Raw genomic sequence first — 19,168 nt, 5'->3', positions numbered from 1 at the left:
TCCCCCCCATATTCTTGTAATTAATGAAGGCTAAACCAGGGGAAACCATGTGTAACCTGTTAGTTTCTTTTGGATTCACTAATTAAGTCAGTCATGCACCATACAATAATTGTAAACTGAACTTAATAAGCAGTTTGCAGCATACATGGCAGCACTCCAAATCAAGTATTTTTTAATCAGCATCACCTGTCATGTTTCAGTTCTGCTCTCTGAATCATTTCAGGTAGGTGTGCTTTATAGTACAAGTAGAATAGTTTTACTTTTTTTTTTTTTTTTTCAAGTTCCTTTTTTGTCCAGTCTTGATTTTTTCTCTCTCAGTACTATGTTTAGTAGTGTGCAAAAGTGTTGAGCTACCCTTCTTTATATTTCACTTCCAATGAGCCACATGTCCTTGTAATTTGTTCAAAGTGGTCTTGAGAAATAGGCCTTCTCAAGGACTTTCAGCGTTTTTGATTGGTTGCTTTTCTACCATTTTCAGAGGAATGTCTGTCTAATAAACACTCACCTATGAATCCTTCAGGCATGAAAAAGGCTCCTAACCCGAGGAATGAACCAGTGTTGTGTCTTTAGGCACTTTGTTACTAGTAGCTGGCTGCAAATGTTGCAAAACATATTATGTGTTCCCATTTCTTTAGCTGAATTAAAAAGAAATGTCAATGCTAACACAGTTTGGGAGGCATAAAATAATATTTTTGGGCCAACAAGGTGATTACTAAGAAGAACCAAAAACTTGGTGTATCTGAGCATGCTATGTAGTTTGTCTTAATTGGTCAAGTGGAGGACAAAAGAAGAAGTGGGCAAACCTAAAAATCCAATAAAGACCTGACAGAGGATCTGTGAGATGCAACTGGACCTCTAGTTGATTTATCTGCTGTTCATCTGCTCCTTATCAGAAGTGATGTCAGTGGAAGGATGGCCATCAAGAAGCCATTCTTCAAGAAGGGAAATGGGGAGAAGAGGCTGAGGTATGCCAGATTACACAAGAAAATCGGTGACACAAAGGCTTATGAAGAGAGGTACACCCATTTGTAAAACACAGTAGAGGTTCTGTCATGGTGATGAAAAGAAAGAAAAGTATGATCATAAAAAACTAGAAGAAAAAATAAAAACATAAAATGGAATGCTGTTGATCATGGACAGGCCTGCTCAGAGCCCGGACATCGTCATTATTGAAGCAGCGTGGGATCTTAACAGGAACAAAAATCTGCCAACATCCAAAGAAGAGCTTCGACTGTCCTTTAAGAAACCTGGAGAAATATTCCTGAAGACTACTTTTAAAAAGCTTTCCTAAGAAACTTCAGGCTGTTTTGCAGAATAAAGTGGGCATACCAAACACTGACCTTCAAGCTTGTTAGACTTGTACAAACTCTGAAGGAAAGAAAGAAATGAAGATTGACGCAAGATTTTTTTCCATAGTACTCTAAAGCCAACTAAACAACTAATACTCATCAAAACATTTGCCTGATTCACGTCTTACTCAAACTGAACACATATGGGAGATTTTAAACCCTCTTGACAGACGGCACTCTCCGCAAACATCATCAAAACGCCAACTAAGGGATTATGTGTTGGAACAATGGCATTCCGTCTCTCCAGCAGACTTCCAAAGACTTTGGAGAATCCGTCTCATGGTTCATCAAAGCTCTTCTGGTCCATCAACAATTTAATAATTATACAACAATTTTGTATAATTATTTCAATTGTCCTCTAGTGATTGCTAATATGACATATATTTTATGCAATCTCAGGGTTAATGCACAGGGTTTATAGTGTGCGGTCAGCTTGTTGGTTAGGAGTTAATGTGTTACTAGTCTCAATAGCAATAAATGCCCTAACATTCAGCATCTTATTCCTTTAAATTCATTTTCTATCTAAATGCAAATATGCTTGTATTTAAAACAAAACAAAAAAAAACCCAGTTACAAAGAAGTACTCCCTGAGCAGGGATACCTCAAGTTGAGAATCACTGATGGAGACGTGGATTGTAGTTTTGAAGTCTGCATAATAATATCTTTACCACTGTTTTTCTTGGTGCTTGAGGCTTACCTTGTCTCAGAATTCGTTTTGTGTCTTTGATGAAGTTGGATTGTGAGATTTACTGTATCCCCTCCTAATAATGAGCTGAGTTGGAAACTGAGATAATCTTTTTTTTTTTTCCTCCTACAGGAGGGAAAGGCAACGCAGTTTAAATTCAAATAACTCTGTTTCAACTTTTGTGCATCTTTAGTAGGTCTGGTTGACAGCAACAAGACTGAGCTCTGGGGCTCTATTTTACAATGCGATAACACTCCTCTTTGTAATAAAACAGAATTCTAGGCCACGGTTTTACTCAGAGGACACAGAAGACAAAAAATGCCCTACATTTAATGGCTTTATTAACGGTTCTTGTTTTAATTATCTGCATTGTCTTGCATGTTTAACAAGCTGCATTATATACCAGGGCTTTGTTGTAAATGTGTACTGGGCTGTCTTCTCTTAGGAATGAAATCAATAAAGCGGGGCGCCATCCTGCTGTTAAATCACAATGTCTCTAACACTGACATGCTATTTTGTTTCTCAGCTTTGCAACATGGTTTAAAAGGGCTTCCCCAAAATAGTCTTGTAATGTAGTCCTCAGAACAGGCAGCTTTTCGATGTGATTGATCTTAAAGGAGAAGTCCTTAGAGATTAAATCATTTGGGTCTGAAGGTCATGGGGATACCCATTAGCTTGATGCTGAAATCCATGTTTTGTTTTGTTTTTTGTTTTGCCAATATACTTTGTCAACCCTGAAATTCTTTTTAAATAATAGAGGCCAGGCAATAAGTGTCCCTTTTCCGTCATTCTGTCTGGCAGCAAGAATCCGATTTTTTAGCTGCTTGGTAAAAGTGAAATTTGGCTGCCTCATTGAAAAGTTAGTATTACCATTTATATGCTTCAATATGAAGGTGTATCATTAGAAAATGGTTAAATTTGCATTATCGGTAGCTTAATAAAGCATGTTTCCTGTGAATGTCACCAAAGACACTCAGTTTGTCATTCTGCAAATACATGAATATTGCATTGTTTTTATTACAAGGCCAATTGCATCATTCACAATAAATAGTGACTTTACTGATGACGTTTAGATGTAAATCTTAGAGGCTGCAATGCGCTATACACACACACTGTTTGTATTTCTGTGCCACTCTAGTGGCTTACGCTTCAGATTCCCCTCTCCCCTCAGGTCTGCTTCTTGATCTCTAATGATGATTAATGTAGGCTGTGTGCTTATTGGCACCACTGTGTTATTGGCATACTGACAGGACCGTTAAGATGGATAACTATGCAAGTGTGTGTACGTATGTGTAAGTGTGTGAGAGCCAGCAGTAGAGCTGTGAAATCGATTGATTTGTTTGTCTGGTCAATAAGAAAATGGATTTGTGGAAGAGGCTGAAAAACAACACCTAAATTAAACTTGGTCTCTGATTTTTTTCTGTTTGTTGAATCTTTTATAAGTGTGCCACAAACAACAGAAAACTCTCTGCTTTGTGCTTGAAAACATTTCTCTTTTTACAAGCCTTTTCTATCTGTTTGTGTGTGTGCAGGAGATGGTCCGTCGTGGGGAGATCTTGGACGACAGCATGGAGGATGAGTTTTACCTTCGTCGTCTGGACGCCGGGCTATTTGTTCTTCAGTTGATCTGCTACATTATGGTGGAGATCAGCAACTCAGGAATCCCACAGGTACACACAGATACACAAACTGGTCCTGAATTACCAATTTCCTTTCAGATTAATTGTTCTTAACATGTCTGCACAAACAAACTATGAAAACAGATGGAGGTCAAATAGCTTTTAATGGGTGCAGTTTGTTAAAGTGTTACAGTTATGTAAAGTGTTGCAGTTGCAGGCAAAAACATACTACTTAGGCATTTGACTTGCATTGTGTCACAGTCTATAAGGCCGTGTCACTACTGTTACACTATAATACTGCTGCTGAAACCTTTTGACAGGGTTTGGGCTAAATTCTACTGCCTGCAAGGTGCAACCACTGCATTGTTTTCTATATTGTAAAAAATATGAATGAAATATTGTGATAAAGATTTGAGGCAGTATTTCCCAGCACTAGTGTTTGAAAGGCCTAGTATAACATACTAGTAGAGTCCAAGAATAAACATATGGAGCAAACAATGAGCTTAAAGTTGAACATTTTAAGCTAAGCAAACTAGCATTAACTCAAAGTGGAAACTGTCTTTTTAGCTACAATGTTACCTTTAGTTCTTGTTTATCACTAAAATACAGACCAAGTAATAAGACACATCAAAACAAACAACAATATACAGCCTTAGATAATAGGAATTCTATTTTCTTTTCTTTTTTGTCTGCATGTAGCTTCAACAGAGGGTCCATCAAATTCTTAACCTAAGAGGAGGTTCTGTCAAAGTAGTGCGCCACATCATGAGAGGTGAGTAACTTTATCTTCTCAATATTTCCTTAGTATCTCTGCTACTCTGCTGCACATAAACACACAGACACTGTTTTATGTGAAACATATGGGGAGCGCATTAACAAATAAATGCGTTTTGTTAATATTTGATCAATACACAAAAAGTTATTAGTATTTTTTAAGCGCTGTTAAGGTGGGTAAAGAATTTTTAACATAGCTTTTTATTTTGGATATTTATGTTATTTTACTTTGCAAACAGGCAAAATTATTTTACAAAAACCCAAAACAGTAGGGTTAAAATCAATCAGTTGTGTATCCTTTTTGCTGGATAACAACCTGCAGTCGTTTGTTGTGGTTTGCAACAAGTCTGTAACACGCCTTCTCCCCAGGCCGTTCTTCTTTGGCGAATTTCTCAAGCTTCTACAAATTTGACGGAGATAGTTCTTTACAAGGAGCTACACATGTTTTGAGTTGTGTTTATGTTGGAGGACAAAATGACGACCCAGATCCAGTTTGGCTTCTGACTGTTGAAATCTTCAGATATCCTTAATTTTCTCAAGTCCAAACTGAGTTCTGTTGTCTTTTGGCATGATGCTTTCACAGGTGACAGCTCAAACTCTCGCTGAAGTTTTTATATTGTGGAAGAAAATCCTCAGTTTTAACTTGATTTTAACAAACTTTGAGTATTACAGTACATAAAGTTGAAACACATCATTCCCCATCAGTGGTTTGATAAAAAGGTTAGTTTTTCAGAAGGCAAATAGTACTGTTTTTGCTTTTTCTGAAATAATTATGTTATTGTATGCTTAGAAATGTTATGTTATAAATTCCTTGCTCCGTTAAAAAAAGCAGTTGGAAGAATTCTGACAAAAACTTCCATTCTGATAGTCCTCATCTATCAAATTGAAAGAGTGAAATAATTTTCTCCTTATCTTCATACTTTGCAAATGGGAGAATAATCTGTAGTGACACATTTCTCAGCACAGGCCTTTCCCGTGACTTTATACCAAATCTACAGGTTGATCTGGGACCTTGCCCAAAAGCGCAGATCCTTCACCTTAGAGTGAACAAGGATAAAAGTAGAAAAACGGCGTATTTTGAAAGGGCAAAGTGGTGCCTTCAAAAGCTGCTCTTACACCCACAGAGATTTATATTACTTTCAGAAGTGCATTTTATTGACACATTTTGCAAAATCCTGTTTCCAAGTGCTTCTCAGCCTGGCAAGGAAACAGCATTTCAGGGGAAAGTGTTGGTATAATCGCTGTTCTTTGGCTCTGGTTATTGTTTGATAGCAAGCCTGTGCTGTTTGCCTGCCAAAGTGGTTAGGTTGGAATATAATAACACACCACAAATAATGTCATATGCTCCTGTTCTCTTGAACAAAGAAGTAGGCCTGGGGAGACCCTGTCAGTCTGACCTTTGTTTAGTATATTCTTCCTTTGCATTTGCACTAGCAGAGGTCACACTTGGGACCTTGTATGAGAGGGGCGTTTTTAATATTTAGACTGTCCTGAAGATTACGATATAGAAAATTCAGATGGAAAAATAAACACGATAAAATCGAGCATCTAAAATATCCAGGCAGATGTGATCTTTTGTTTTGTTTTTGTTAATTATATTACCTTTCTGTAGATGGTAAAACAATATGATGAAATTGAGTCTGGCTTACAAATCTGAACTGATCATATTGTCACTGAGTAGAGCAGAGACAGTCTGTCTGTCCTTTATTCGCTTTTTTCACTTAGCCAGAGATTTCTCCTCGTGCTATATTTGTTTTCTGCTGTCAAAGACCGAGCAGGTTGTGTTATTTCCTTCGCGGCACGACATCCATCCTTCCCGTATCATTGTCGGATAAAGCTCGAGGACGTGGCTCCGTTCACACACCCTCTGGCTCTCTGTGGCATGTAACACTGTAGATAGAGCCATCCGTCACACATGGCACTGCCAGCAAGCGTGGCATTTCTCCAGTCCTCCCCGTGTGTGTGTGTGTGTGTGTGTGCGTGCGCGTGCAGGAATTTGTATCCTAAATGTGGCTGTGTGACTCTTTTGTTTTCATCTGCATATTTGCATACACGCACATCGTGCTTGTCCACACTATGTTTTTGCTTACTTACAGAGTTTTTGTGTGTGTGTGAGATTGCCATTAGCATGTCTCCATATTTATTTGTACGCACATGTCCTTGCTTGCTTTTATCTGCATATTTTTTACATATTAACAAACCTTTGAGAGGAAATCCTTGCAGATGTTTACTTCATTTCTGATTCAGTTTGCATTCTGTACCCGTGCCTGCCCTTGAATGTTTTCTACATATTAATGTGCGTGTTAGGTTTCCTTGCATGATCTTGATGTGACTTATTTTTCATACACTATATTGTGTTTATGTATTCTGCAAATAACTGTGCATCTGCATACATAATAGCTTAGAGCCATTGCATATGTCTATCATAATTCATCTGCACACGTGTGGTTCAGTGACCTCACCCTTTCTATTAGGCCACAGTGTGTGGAGCCATCTCCCATTTCAAGTGCCCCACCCGGTCAATGTTAAACCACAGGAAAAGGTTAAGCACATGCAGTGTGTGTCGCCTGCTCTGCTATCTTGACCTTAACGGCTTTAGCTTACTGAAGAAAAAAAAAAACTGCTCCGCAGGAACAATTTTGCTTATGTTGTGAAGTTTTTGGTTTTGAATTCTGAGGTTTATAATTCGCCTTTTTTTTTAAATGTTTCAGTTGTGATAACTTTATATAATAATACTTGGATTTTTACCCAAGTATTAAAGCTAATTCTTACACTTAAAGTTATGATACTAGTAGTTTTGAGCCTACAGTGGACAAAAATGAATGCAATTCTTAAATATTCAGTGTAATACCTTCAAATAAAACTGAAAGTCTGCACTTTCAATTATTTTAACACAATGAAAACCAGCCTTTGTGCCATTGAACTGTACCGTTGACTAAAACGGTACTTAAGCGACTGTGTTGATTAAGAAGTTGGGTTCTTTCCTGCAGCACATTCTTGTGGCGTGAATCTTTATATCAGTAAAGATGTTAGAATAGTTTTGGGGGTTTTAAATCAGAGACCACCCTGACTAACTGCTGATGCAAACTCTGTTGTTTTGTTCTATAAGAAGTTCAAAAAAGAGCTTCAAGGTTTACGCCTAGTAGGCCTTCAAGAGGTAAAGAATGAAAAAGGTGCAAAAGAAGTCTTTACGCTGTATTTAAGCTAAAAGTGGAAGTTGACCAAAAATATTGAAACCCTTGCTCACCCTCCCATCACAAAAAAGAACAGTTAAGTAATGTCAAGCCCTTATTCCAGGGACTAGAAATTATGGCTCCCACGGTATCGTGTGGGGTAAGAACATGTACTAAAGAAAGAACTTGCAAGACTCAAAAATACAAACTATTGCATTTAATGTATGTAGCAAAGTCCACCTTACACAGACTTTCTCTGAAAGTATCAAAAATATAGTCCATCCATTCGCTTCCACTTATCCTTTTCAGGGTCGCGGGGGGCGCTGGAGCCTATCCCAGCTGTCATAGGGCGAGAGGCAGGGTACACCCTGGACAGGTCGCCAGTCTGTCGCAGGGCCAACACACAGGGACAGACAACCATTCACACTCACATTCACTCGCACATTCACACCTAGTGGCAATTTGGATTATCCAATTAACCTATCCCCACAAGCTGCATGTCTTTGGACGGTGGGAGGAAGCTGGAGTACCCGGAGGGAACCCACGCAAACACGGGGAAAACATGCAAACTCCACACAGAAAGACCCCGGCCTGATGGTGGAATTGAACTCAGGACCTTCTTGCTGTGCGGCAACAGTGCTAACCACCGTGCCACCGTGCTGCCCCCTATCAAAAATATAGTCATAGATAAAATTAATTTGCATTTGTTAGATGCACTGATGAAACTGGTTTATGAGAAGAAAATAAACATTTGCAGCAATTATTGTTTTTTGAAGCACATGTCTTGCTAAATGTTGTCATGGTATCCAGATTTTAGAGAGCTTTTGCAGTATCTTTTTTTCCCACTCTCTTTGTTTGTTTGTTTGTTAAAAGGCAAACTGCATGATGATTATAGACGGTAGGTTACCCCACTGTGGCCATATTCTGTACCAGCTGTCCTTTGTTCAGTGGGATCACAGTGGCTTGAGACTGGTTTAGCAGTGTTTTAAATGACTTATGGTGCTCCAGCTGCAGCTGTAATCACGCTGAAAGTCCTACAGCGTGTCCCTATCCTTGGCTGCCGTTGCAGAGGCTGCTCCTGGAAATGATTCTCCTTGTATTCATGGCAGATCCGTCCCAGTCACTGACCTGAGTAATGGCGATGCTCACTACTGTATTGTCCTCTGCCATGTTGCCGTGGTGACAGAAGGAGAGGGTACCAGCATGCCAAAGAAAAGGTTCTGCAGAGAGTTGAAGAGTCACGGAATCTCTGACCTCTCTGTCTGTGTGGCTGACTGCAACACCATTTATAGACATGGAGACACTGGCACTCGGTCACAATGACAGGCTGGCAGTAATAGAGGCCATAGATTATCATGTTTTTGTTGAGTTGCTTTCTCTGAGTTGCCCCTCACCTGCTTTTCTCAGTCACCCTTAAAATTGTGCCTTTTTAAGTAAGTCTCATTCGCATCCAAACCTCTGCGGATCAAATTAAAATCCCTGATTCTGACATTCAAGGCTTTTGTATTTGCACTGTGGACGAATCTGCATCCTCATATCTGCAGATGCTGGTCTAACTTTACACTTTCTTAACTTTATGCCTAGTGCTGTGGCCTGCTATAACCTAGCTCTCCCCTGAATACTCAATGATGGAGTAACCCGAGCGGATTACTGTCATCCTGAGCGTCTTCTGACCTGAGCTCAGTGTTTGTACTTCTAGAAGCACTTCTTGTAGTGTGCTAGGCTGCCTTTACTTCTAACTTCTTTCTAATGTTGCTCAAACTTAAATACATGTCTGCAGTCTCACTTCAGTTATTTTTTTGTGGTAAAGTAAGGTCTGCTCCAGTCTGCATGCCAAATATCCTTGGGGAAAGTACTAACCCCAAGGTGCGAATGTGTGGATGTTAGATAGGAGCACTTGTATAGAAAGAGTATAGAAAAAAGTGCTTGTGTGAATGGATGAATGAGCCAAGTTGTGTAAAGTACCACTACATAAAACCACTACATAAGAACTGGTCCATTTACCATAAAAATCTGAAAATCTCTTTTTGCACTAGGGCGTCTCCGGTAATCTCACTGTAACATTCATCTCTACTCAACATTTAAATAAATATATTCGTATTATCAGGCTCTGTGTCAGCAGGTAAGAAAAGGCAAGAATTAAGCTTGGCAGAAGTGTGGGTTTAGGTATTTAAGCTCATTGTCATCTTAGTGCTTTAAAGAGCCATTTTTTTCTTTTTCTTAAATAGTTTTAATAGTTTTAGCTATTAGGTATTATCATTGTCTCTCTACAAGTTTCACTGTACAGAACAGTCAAAGAATTATGCATTTTTCAAAAAATCTCTGTTAGCTCAAGCTGTTTAGAAGAGAAAATCAAAACTTGGCATGAATTTCTTGCATAAAGCTGACAATAAATGTCAGACTCAACTGTACGCACAGCTTGGCATTTTCCATTCATTTACTCTCAGATTTACCTCAGACTTCATCTTACTGAAATAAGCAGTGACCTAAAAAATGAAACTAACATGGAAGTGCCAGAGACTGCAGTCCCTCGACTAGCTGTAAATGATTATTACAGTGGCCAAACTCGGCTAATTACCCCGTTCATTACAACTTTGCAGGGACTTGAAATTCTGCTTTTACTGACTACAGTCTACTCATCTATACTTTTGCTGTACTGTGGGCTTTAAAGCATGATAAATGCTATCTCCAACTGAAGCATGGTGTTAAAATCATGTGAAATATTTTTCTTCTTTTAGAATTTCTGAATGCAGATTTTATACATACATATTTTGACCTACAAAGGTTGACATTACTTTCCATGAGTGGCATTACAAAGTTAAAATTCCTAATGAAAAAGAATGCATCATGCTGCATTTAGGTGTTATTTGTTGTGGTGAGGAAACCTAGAAAGTGTTGTTGTTAATAGCTTTCCTATTGAATAAGAGTTAGAAATTTATTAGTCACTGTAGACAAAGACAACTTTATGCACTTGGCCAGCTAAGGAGTTTAAAAGTGCTACTGGTTTTAAATAATGAGTTAAAACCAATTACCATGCCATTTAAGAACCATGAAATATGCTAGCTATTAATGCTCTCCCATACTACTCTGATAGATACAGATCTGTAGGATGTAGCCGTACAGTGGCCAGCAGGTGTGCTAGGCATGTCTGCATGTTAGCCCATTCTTCTTTGGAGAATCTCTCAAGCTTTTTAACATGGGATGGACCTTGATCTTCAGTTCACCCCACAGATTTTCAGTAGAATTCAGATCAGGGCTTTGTGCTTTGGTTCTTACAGAAAAAGTGTGTGTTGTGATTTTTTTGTTGTTCTGGAAGATAAAAACGATGACCCAGGCCAAGTTTAGATGCTGACTGCTTGAGGTTTATTTTTCAAAATAATCCTATATCCTTTTTTCATGATTCCTTCCACCTTGACGAGATTCACAGTTCCAGATACTAGTGATGTGTCGGTCGCGAACGAAACGGCTCTTAGAGCCGGGTCTTTGAAGTGAACGATGCGAGCCGGCTCCTTATTGGGAGCCGTGGGTTGTTGGGTTTTTTTGTTTGTTTTTTTCTTTCTTTCTCTCACCCTCTCTCTCTCACTTTTTTTCGCTTCACTCTGCACGTGAGCCTTGTGCGTTGCGCTGGGAGGAGGAGGGGGGAGGGGCGGTAGTTACACTCTCAGTAGCACAGAAACAGAGCAGGAGGGAGAGAGAGAGAAAGAGAGCCAGGGACAACAACATCACATTAGAAAGGTATAGTAATCATCCACAACTATTTTCAGTTGCAGATGATAAAGGATTCAGAAAGTTTATTCATGCAGGCCCATATGACAGAGAATGTGCATCTTCTTTTTGTTTTCATATTTTAATTTATATTTAATTGTGTTGTGGTTTGCAGTGTTTTGTGTTGTTTCACTTTAAATTTCTTTAAAAGGAAAAGGCTAAAATTTAAATAGTTAAAAGTTGAAATGTAAATAGTTGTTTTTTGTATTATACAATTTATTTATTACATTTTATGTGGAGTGAATAAATAAAAGTATATTTACGGTGGCCCCTAGAGACAAAGCGCGTACAAACTCCAAAACATGTACAAACTCCGAAGCACGTACAAAACACGACAGAAGTGCTCCAGGATTCTAGGCGCAGTGTTGAGCTTTTGTTACCTAGTGGCTACACAAGCCAGCAAGTACCAACGACCGGATTTGGTGTGTGGTAGTAAAAGGTAAATGAACATTTTTTTTAATTATTTGAATATATATGAGTGCTTGTGTATAAATACACAAACAATACACATATGCTTTCAATTGTGTAATTTAAGTGATCTAGGTAGTTCTGTTTTGGAAGTTCAGTTAACTCTAGAAATGTGTTTTGGAGTTTGTACGTGCTTTGTCTCTATGGGCCACTGTATATATTTATATATATATAAATAAAACAACAGGCTTTTTTAGATTAGTAATTCCTTTTCTGCATAATTTTATATTGTTGTTAATATTAAATTAATTAAAGCAACAAAACAACCTGAAGAGCCAGTTGGGAGCCGAAAGAGCCGGTTCTCTAAAAAGAGCTGGAAATCCCATCACTACCACTGTGATCTTTGGGTTGTACACCTCTCCCTTCTTTCTCCAGAGAAGTCTACATAATCTTTCTCCAGGTTATCTTTAGCGTGCTTCAGTCTGGCTTGAATATGTCTCTTTTCTTGGTCTGCAACCTCACGGTCCATTCCTGTGCAGGGTTCTAGTGATTATCTTCTTTGGGACTACATTTCCCAACATGGCTAAGTTCACTCGTGTCTCTGCATTTGTTCTGGGGTCTCAAGAAACATCTCTCACTTGTTTTCTTTCCAGTGTCCTTGAAATCGTTCCCTTCCTACCTCTGCCAGGCTTATTCTGTGCTGCGTGGCTCTCTTTGAATTTATTGTTGATACTTCTCACTCCAGTTCTTGACACGTGGAAACACTTACAATTTTTTGTATATCCATATCCTGCTTTTTGAGCATCAACACATTTTTTTTAAAGTTTAAACTGATTTCTTTTGTTTTTGTCAGAACGATGAAAAATTAAGAAGCAGGTCCTTATAAAACCAGAATTAACATAATAAATAATTTTGCCTGTTCCTGTAGACAAGTAGTATTATTTTACAGTATCTCTTGAGGTTTGTCCTCAGCCCTATTACATCTGTCACTATCCTTTATGTACAATCTAATAACATAAAAACATCCTTCTACCCTCAAAAGCAAAATCTTCTCTGTGTCTTTGGCAGCCATTCTTTATCCTCCTAAACCCTGCGGGCTCTTGTGAGGAAAGCCCCCCTTCATTCTCTTCTCTCTGAAGTGTCTCCCAGAGAAAAATAGTCTTTTTTTATTATTTATTTATTTTTTATTCCATCTTTCTGTCTCGACATCCCTGGGTTTAATGTGTAATCCCTGCCTCAGAGGCTGGGTGAGAGAGACGCCGGATGCACGGACTCTGCCGGGGCTGCGGCAGCTGCAACTTTCTGCACATTAGACTCACAAATCGACCGTCGCGCTGTCTCAGAGGGCTCGTGTGAGAGGCAGACAATAAAGAAAACAGTCAAATGTAGAGCAGTCCACACTTAAGTAAAAGCACTGCACAATACACCTGGACCGGTTACTGAGGAAACAGGGTAGATTTCAGTGCAGCCGCTGCTGCAGGGCGTCTTATTATAGAAAAGCCTTTTTTTTTTTTTCTTTCTTTCCACAGGAAACATCCTATAATTTGACTTTTTGTTGAAAAGTGATGTACAGACTGAAGAATGTCTAGATTAGAGTGAAAGGCTATTTAATAACAAAGCCTTTTAATGCATAGTTCCCTTTAGCTTAGTCCTTTTAATATACAGAGAATGGCTTTCACTCTTCCTCCTGAAGTTACAGCATCTCTGCTCTGCTTCTTTCTAATTATTCAGCATTTTAAGTGCAGGAAGCAGGCGTCATTGCCAGTAATTTCTAACTGAACTGCAGACTTGCCCCAGGGCCCTTGATGGTCAGTTTCTCAAATCAGCTTGCATGCATAATTCAAAGTATATTTGTATTCAGTCAGTTCTCAATAAATCAGCACAAAGTAAAGCTGAAGTGAGGTGGTGTTTCAGGACCAGAACACTTTAGTTTTTGGTGGCTTTGACAAAAACCCATCTCATATATTTTTGTTTTTCTGTGAATATCTTTGCGTTTTTGTGTCTGTTTTATTGAACAAATGAATTATTGAACCTACATTACTCTAATTAAACTTCTTAGGAAAATTCCTAAACCTGAGGTGTACGTTGTTTTTCTTCCCTCATTTGCCTCCTGTTCAGTGCTGGAGGAGGACCAATTCTGTCAATTTCTGGCTCCAAGCATGTTCTGTTTAACCGCAAAAGTCAGAAGGCCCACGCCTGTGCTGTCAAGCCAACTAATCCTCTGATTTTTCTTTATCTATTGCAGAGTACGCCGAGAGCATCGGAGATGGAAAGAGCGATGAGTTCAAAGAGGCCGAGCGGAAGAGGATCATGGACCTTGCAGACAACTTCTAAGCTCACTTCTTCTCTTGCAGACGCTCACGCTTTCCCACCCTCAAACACGAAGAACCTCGGTGATCATCAAACCCAGAAAATTAATGATTAAATGAACAGAAACAGCTAAAAGCATTCAGTGGAGGGAGATTGGGTTTCATGTGAGAAAGAATTTAAAATTACAGCCCTAAGTTAATAATATCCTTTTTGTCTACTTGTTTAAGTCTTGTGTCAGAGAATTGGTTCAGTTCCAATGAAGATGTTTACTGCAGACACAGTGGGAGTTGAGTTTGGAGGGCAGAAAATTGTATCTTGACTGAAACACCCAGCCAGCAAGACTGCTCTCAGCAACAGTGCTGTTTATTTACTGAACTCTGGTGTTGGACGCTGCAGGATAATCATGGACACAGATTTTAAACTCAGAAATTCCCCCTCAAAGCTTTTTACCTGGCGAGTCTTTGTTTGGTCTGTTTTGTTTCTGTTTTTGTTTTTGTTTTTTATGGATTTAGGTGTAAAATATTTTCTAATAAAACACATTTGGTAATGGAATTCTGATGGCCTGTTTGATTTTGATTAAATGTCATGTTTTACAGCGTGGGATTGGCACAGCAAGCTGATAACAGTCTGTGCACATGAATCTCATTATGCCCCCACTTGGTTACTGTTGCACGGACGCGCAGATGGAGACAGCAAGCCTATATCTGCAGCTTCGTTCGCAATATTAGAATCCTTGCGGAAAGGCAGACCTGCTTCTTCTTGTCAAACCCACCCACGGATGGATCGCAGCAGCCTCCCGGAGCTCTCAGCCCACTGCTGTTTTTCTTTGACGCTGATGCTGTTCACGCACATCAGTGAGGAGGTGGATTACAGTACAGCTGTGTACACAAACGGACCTACTGCATTATTGTCTCTGTCTTGTCCGCCAGGCTGCATCTTTGTTTGGGAGAAAAAAAATCATTATGAATTACATGTTAACTGAGAGAGAATATCAGCGTTAACCTCAGCCTAGTATCATTATTATCTGATAAGAGTAATTTCTATATTAAGACTGAATTTACGCTTTGGTGACAGTGGGAAGGAAAAACTCAATTTTAACAGGGAGAAACCTCCAGCAGAGCCATGCTCCGGGATAGACATCCATCAGCCTGCCACTGGTTGGGGATGAGGGGAAGGAGGCAGGACAAAAGACACACTGACACACTAAAGTCAGAGATTAGAATAATTAATGATTTAATGCAGAGTTGTGTATAAACACATGGGAATCCCCCAGAAACCTAGGCCTATTGCAGCATCACTAAAGGAGGATACAGGGTCACCCTAATTATTATTAAGTTTCATTAAAAAGGAAAGTTTTAAGCCTAATCTTAAAAGCAGAAAGGGTGTCTGTCTCCTGAATCCAAACTGGAAGCTGGTTTCACAGAAGAGCGGCCTGAAAGCTCTCCCTCTTTCTTCTTTGTAATACGTTAGGAACCACAAGTAAGGCACGACTCTGAGAGTGAAGTGCTTCGTTAGTCTGATTGAAAATAAAATTAAATACAATCATTTTGTGTTTTTGACTGCAAATACTGGACAGGTTTTTTTTCTTCATAGGTGCAGAGGCAGAAGTTTAAGTGATGCACTGTGTTAGACTTGTGCAGGACGTGTCAATTATGGTCATTGCTAAGTCAGGTCACACACAAATTTTAGCTGAGGATTCTTAAATCTAAAATATCCACCTTCATACTAGCTTTATACTTGATAGGTGTTGGGAAGCAGGTGTTACGTCTAGTTATATCTTGTTGAATTAAGTTGGTTAAATCTACAAAGAGCAGTAAACCTCAGAGCCAAATTTATTTAGAACATTAATACAGTTGCATATGGTTGTGCCCAAGTCCATCTGAGCCTATTAAGAGATTTATATGAGGCGGTTATGTCAGGTTTCTGTCAAAACACTCAGACAGGGCTCAAAGATCAGAGCCTGTTCTTATCACAGGTAAAGATTTCTGTGCATCTGAATCATAGATGATGACGATTAAATATTAAGATTATTTGCAGATCCTGAATCTAAACTATTTGACTGTGGGGCACGGAAAGTGCTTTTCTACCTTGAAACGTTCAGCCTCGGTTAGATTTTTTTTTTTTAATTAATGGCTTCTGGTTTTTATTACACTATATCCCAACTTTTGTTAGAAACAGGCTTACATTATCAATCACCCATTTAAGTGCACCATGTCCTCTCCAGATCCTTGACCATGACTGCTGACAGGAGGCAGCAGTGGTGGGAGGGACTGGGTGGGATACTCACTGACAGCTGCCACATCTGCTGCATTTCCTAAGTGCCTTTACAAAGTCTAATATCACTCAGTAACAAGATGGGTAGAGCGGCGGGGCGTCGTTTGCATACCGTATTGGCAGAGGAGGCCCAGCCCCATGCATCTCCTATCAGTGATTATGACTGCAGCGTGTTTAACAGCGGTTGTACAGCAATTTCACAGCCGAGGGGAGGGAGAATAATTGTATTTTCCGAATGACTGAGTGCAAACACTGTGCACCACTGTGGTTTTGAGCATTTCTCTTTTTAGTAGGGAAGAAGAAGGTATTCTGTTATTGAGAGTGAGCAGAGGGATTGGTAAAGTTTGCAAAACAGCCACCTTAATGCTTTGATATATATATATATATACATAGAGAAATAGATCTGCACACACATACCAGATAAAATCTGTAAAGCTAACTTGTAAGGCTAAATATAGCTCTGTAGCTATAGTCCAAAATCCCAAGTCTTATTTGTATTAGCACTAATAATATTTAGGTTTGACATGTTGGCATAATAAAAGCTGTGTATTTTGACCCTCAGTAAACATGGCAAGAAATAACAAAAGCAGGCTGAAAGCAGTGTGATGAGGGGGGAAGGATGGCAACAATCTATGTATACTGCCAGGCAAAATGACTGTATGCGACTTTCGCTAAACACATCTAGCTGGCCGGGAGTTGACATATTCAGTCATGAGCTCGCCCATGTAGACAGCAGACACTGAGTAAGCATACCGGTGGTGACAGGGAAAGAGGCAGGCTGGCTGTTTAACACCCTCTAGCTATATTAATGGCTGTCTAAGGTAAAGGAAGAGACAGCAGAAAACCTGAAGCAGACAGGTGAGATTTGGTCTAATGACAACCGTCTCTTATTGGTTTTGAATTCAATCTGCCGGCATGGTGCCTTAACTGCCCCGACTGGTCGATCGATATTGGTGGGGTACATGTGGCTGTGAGTTTACACCACTGAAACTGATTTTTCCTTAAGTTCTCAGCATCATCAACTTTGCCTTACATCCTCATTAGCAGTTCGCATACATAAAGCTACCAGCACTAAAACTCGCAGGCTCGAAAAAAGTTAATTGCTCCTGTAGTCCAAATGCCGCTCTGCGCCAGAACTCAGCATAGGGGCTGAGCTCATTGCTGCATAAGATGTTTCCACCAGAGTATCCACTCTCGCTCCCTACTGTGAAAATAGTTTTTCAGTGAGACCTGGCAAAATATTACTAGCACACATACAACTGTAAGTGTGCCCTAATGGCACCCCTGTAAAGTGACCATCAGGTATTACAACCAGAATGACAAGCAAAACATCAACAACAGTGTCCTCCTTAACGAGTTATGCTCTTGCTCAAGTTCTGTTCAATGTCCTACAAGCACCTATGATTGAGGGAAAAACGGGAAAAACTGAAAGAATGGTGGCAGTGGACAGGAAGAAAAAAAATACTACGAAAAATTGTTTCCTGCCTCCAAAACAAAGAATGCACAGCTTTCACAAGGTTATTGGAACAAAACACTGGACAAATTATGTTGAACGGGCAATATTTGATAGAGAGTGCAATGCTACTGCATACTGGCCTAAGACTGGAGGGGCAGCTGCCCCTTTAGCGGCTTGATTCAATATTTCAACTGTGCCTTGTGTGAAACAGACCCACCACTGGAAAATAACACAAATACATATCTTAAGCTAAGTATTCAAAGTTAAGAGCTAGACAGAAACATTAAACAAAATATAATAAAACATATAAGTTACATACGTGTATTCAAAGTAAAGTTTTAATTTCTTTTTTGCATAATTTTTAAAACATTTAAGACATAAAATCCAGTTAGCAGAGCTGATAAGAAAAAAAAACACCATCCGGAGTTTTATGTTATTTTGGTTAACAAGGTGGACAAAAACGATGCTCTTGGCTGGGCTGCCCTATATTGAGAAATCTGATCTCTATACTGCTCATGCGAACAGCAGTGAGGCTACATTTCAGCACCACGGACAGCTACACAGCACACAGGCAGCGTGCCCCTGACATCAGTCTCTCAGGCAAACAAACCACACTCCAGCGCCAAATCAGCGATGAAGCTCATTACTGTGGCTCTGCTAGTCTAAACAATGCAATGAATCAGTGAGCAGACTGTCAGCTACATCAAAAGAAACAATTATTTCCCACCACTCATATATAGAGCAGGAGTAATGCTGCGGTAGTTCACATTGGACGCAAGAGGTGAGCTATGAGACCCCCAAACAGCGCCAATGGATTTGGGTGCACAGGAAACATTGGCGTGGACAGGAAAAAAAGGCAGTTAGCCATATGTGGTTGTGATGCCCACTGTGGGCTCAGTTATTTCAGAGTTTAACATGTGTACAGTGATGAAACAAACCACTGGCTCTCACTACGTTTAAATATTAAATGTAGTGAGAGCAACACTTTGTTTGCCCAATCCTAATTTTTGATACCTCCCTTGCACGCTTGTCTAGTGAAAAAAACACGTCCGTGACGACATTAACTCATATTATGAAAACATTATAATACTAAAATACTAATTAGTTTGAATACTAGCTTAATAAGGGTTTTCAGCTTTTAGTGGCCTCGCGCCGCTTCATAAAAGCGAATTTCGTTAATGACAAATTCAGCGTCATTAAGTTTGCTGAATGCTTGTAATATCACTCCTCTCATAATTGATATTCCCCACTGCAAGCCGCGGCACTTTCTAATGGGGGAAAAGTCTTCCTCCGCCGCATGTAGGACCGAGTGAGCGGAAGCAGAGCCACATTCACTGTCAGTCAGTCAGCTGGCA

At 39.5% G+C, this 19,168-nt stretch overlaps 1 protein-coding gene across 1 annotated transcript in view; it reads left to right on the top strand.

Annotated features, from left to right (window-relative positions):
* Positions 1-14,628, top strand: part of ctnnbl1 (catenin, beta like 1) — a 68,683-nt gene extending 54,055 nt beyond the window's left edge. The window contains exons 14-16 of the mRNA XM_063463929.1: positions 3,567-3,704; positions 4,353-4,425; positions 14,019-14,628. Of these exons, the coding sequence (XP_063319999.1) occupies positions 3,567-3,704; positions 4,353-4,425; positions 14,019-14,107 (300 nt within the window). The 3' untranslated portion in view covers positions 14,108-14,628. The remainder of the gene's footprint in view (positions 1-3,566; positions 3,705-4,352; positions 4,426-14,018) is intronic.
* The last annotated feature ends 4,540 nt before the right edge of the window (positions 14,629-19,168 follow it).

The sequence above is a fragment of the Pelmatolapia mariae genome, linkage group LG20 (genome assembly GCF_036321145.2).
Source record: "Pelmatolapia mariae isolate MD_Pm_ZW linkage group LG20, Pm_UMD_F_2, whole genome shotgun sequence".
Classification (NCBI taxonomy): domain Eukaryota; kingdom Metazoa; phylum Chordata; class Actinopteri; order Cichliformes; family Cichlidae; genus Pelmatolapia; species Pelmatolapia mariae.
This window is presented reverse-complemented; position numbering and strand designations above follow the sequence as displayed.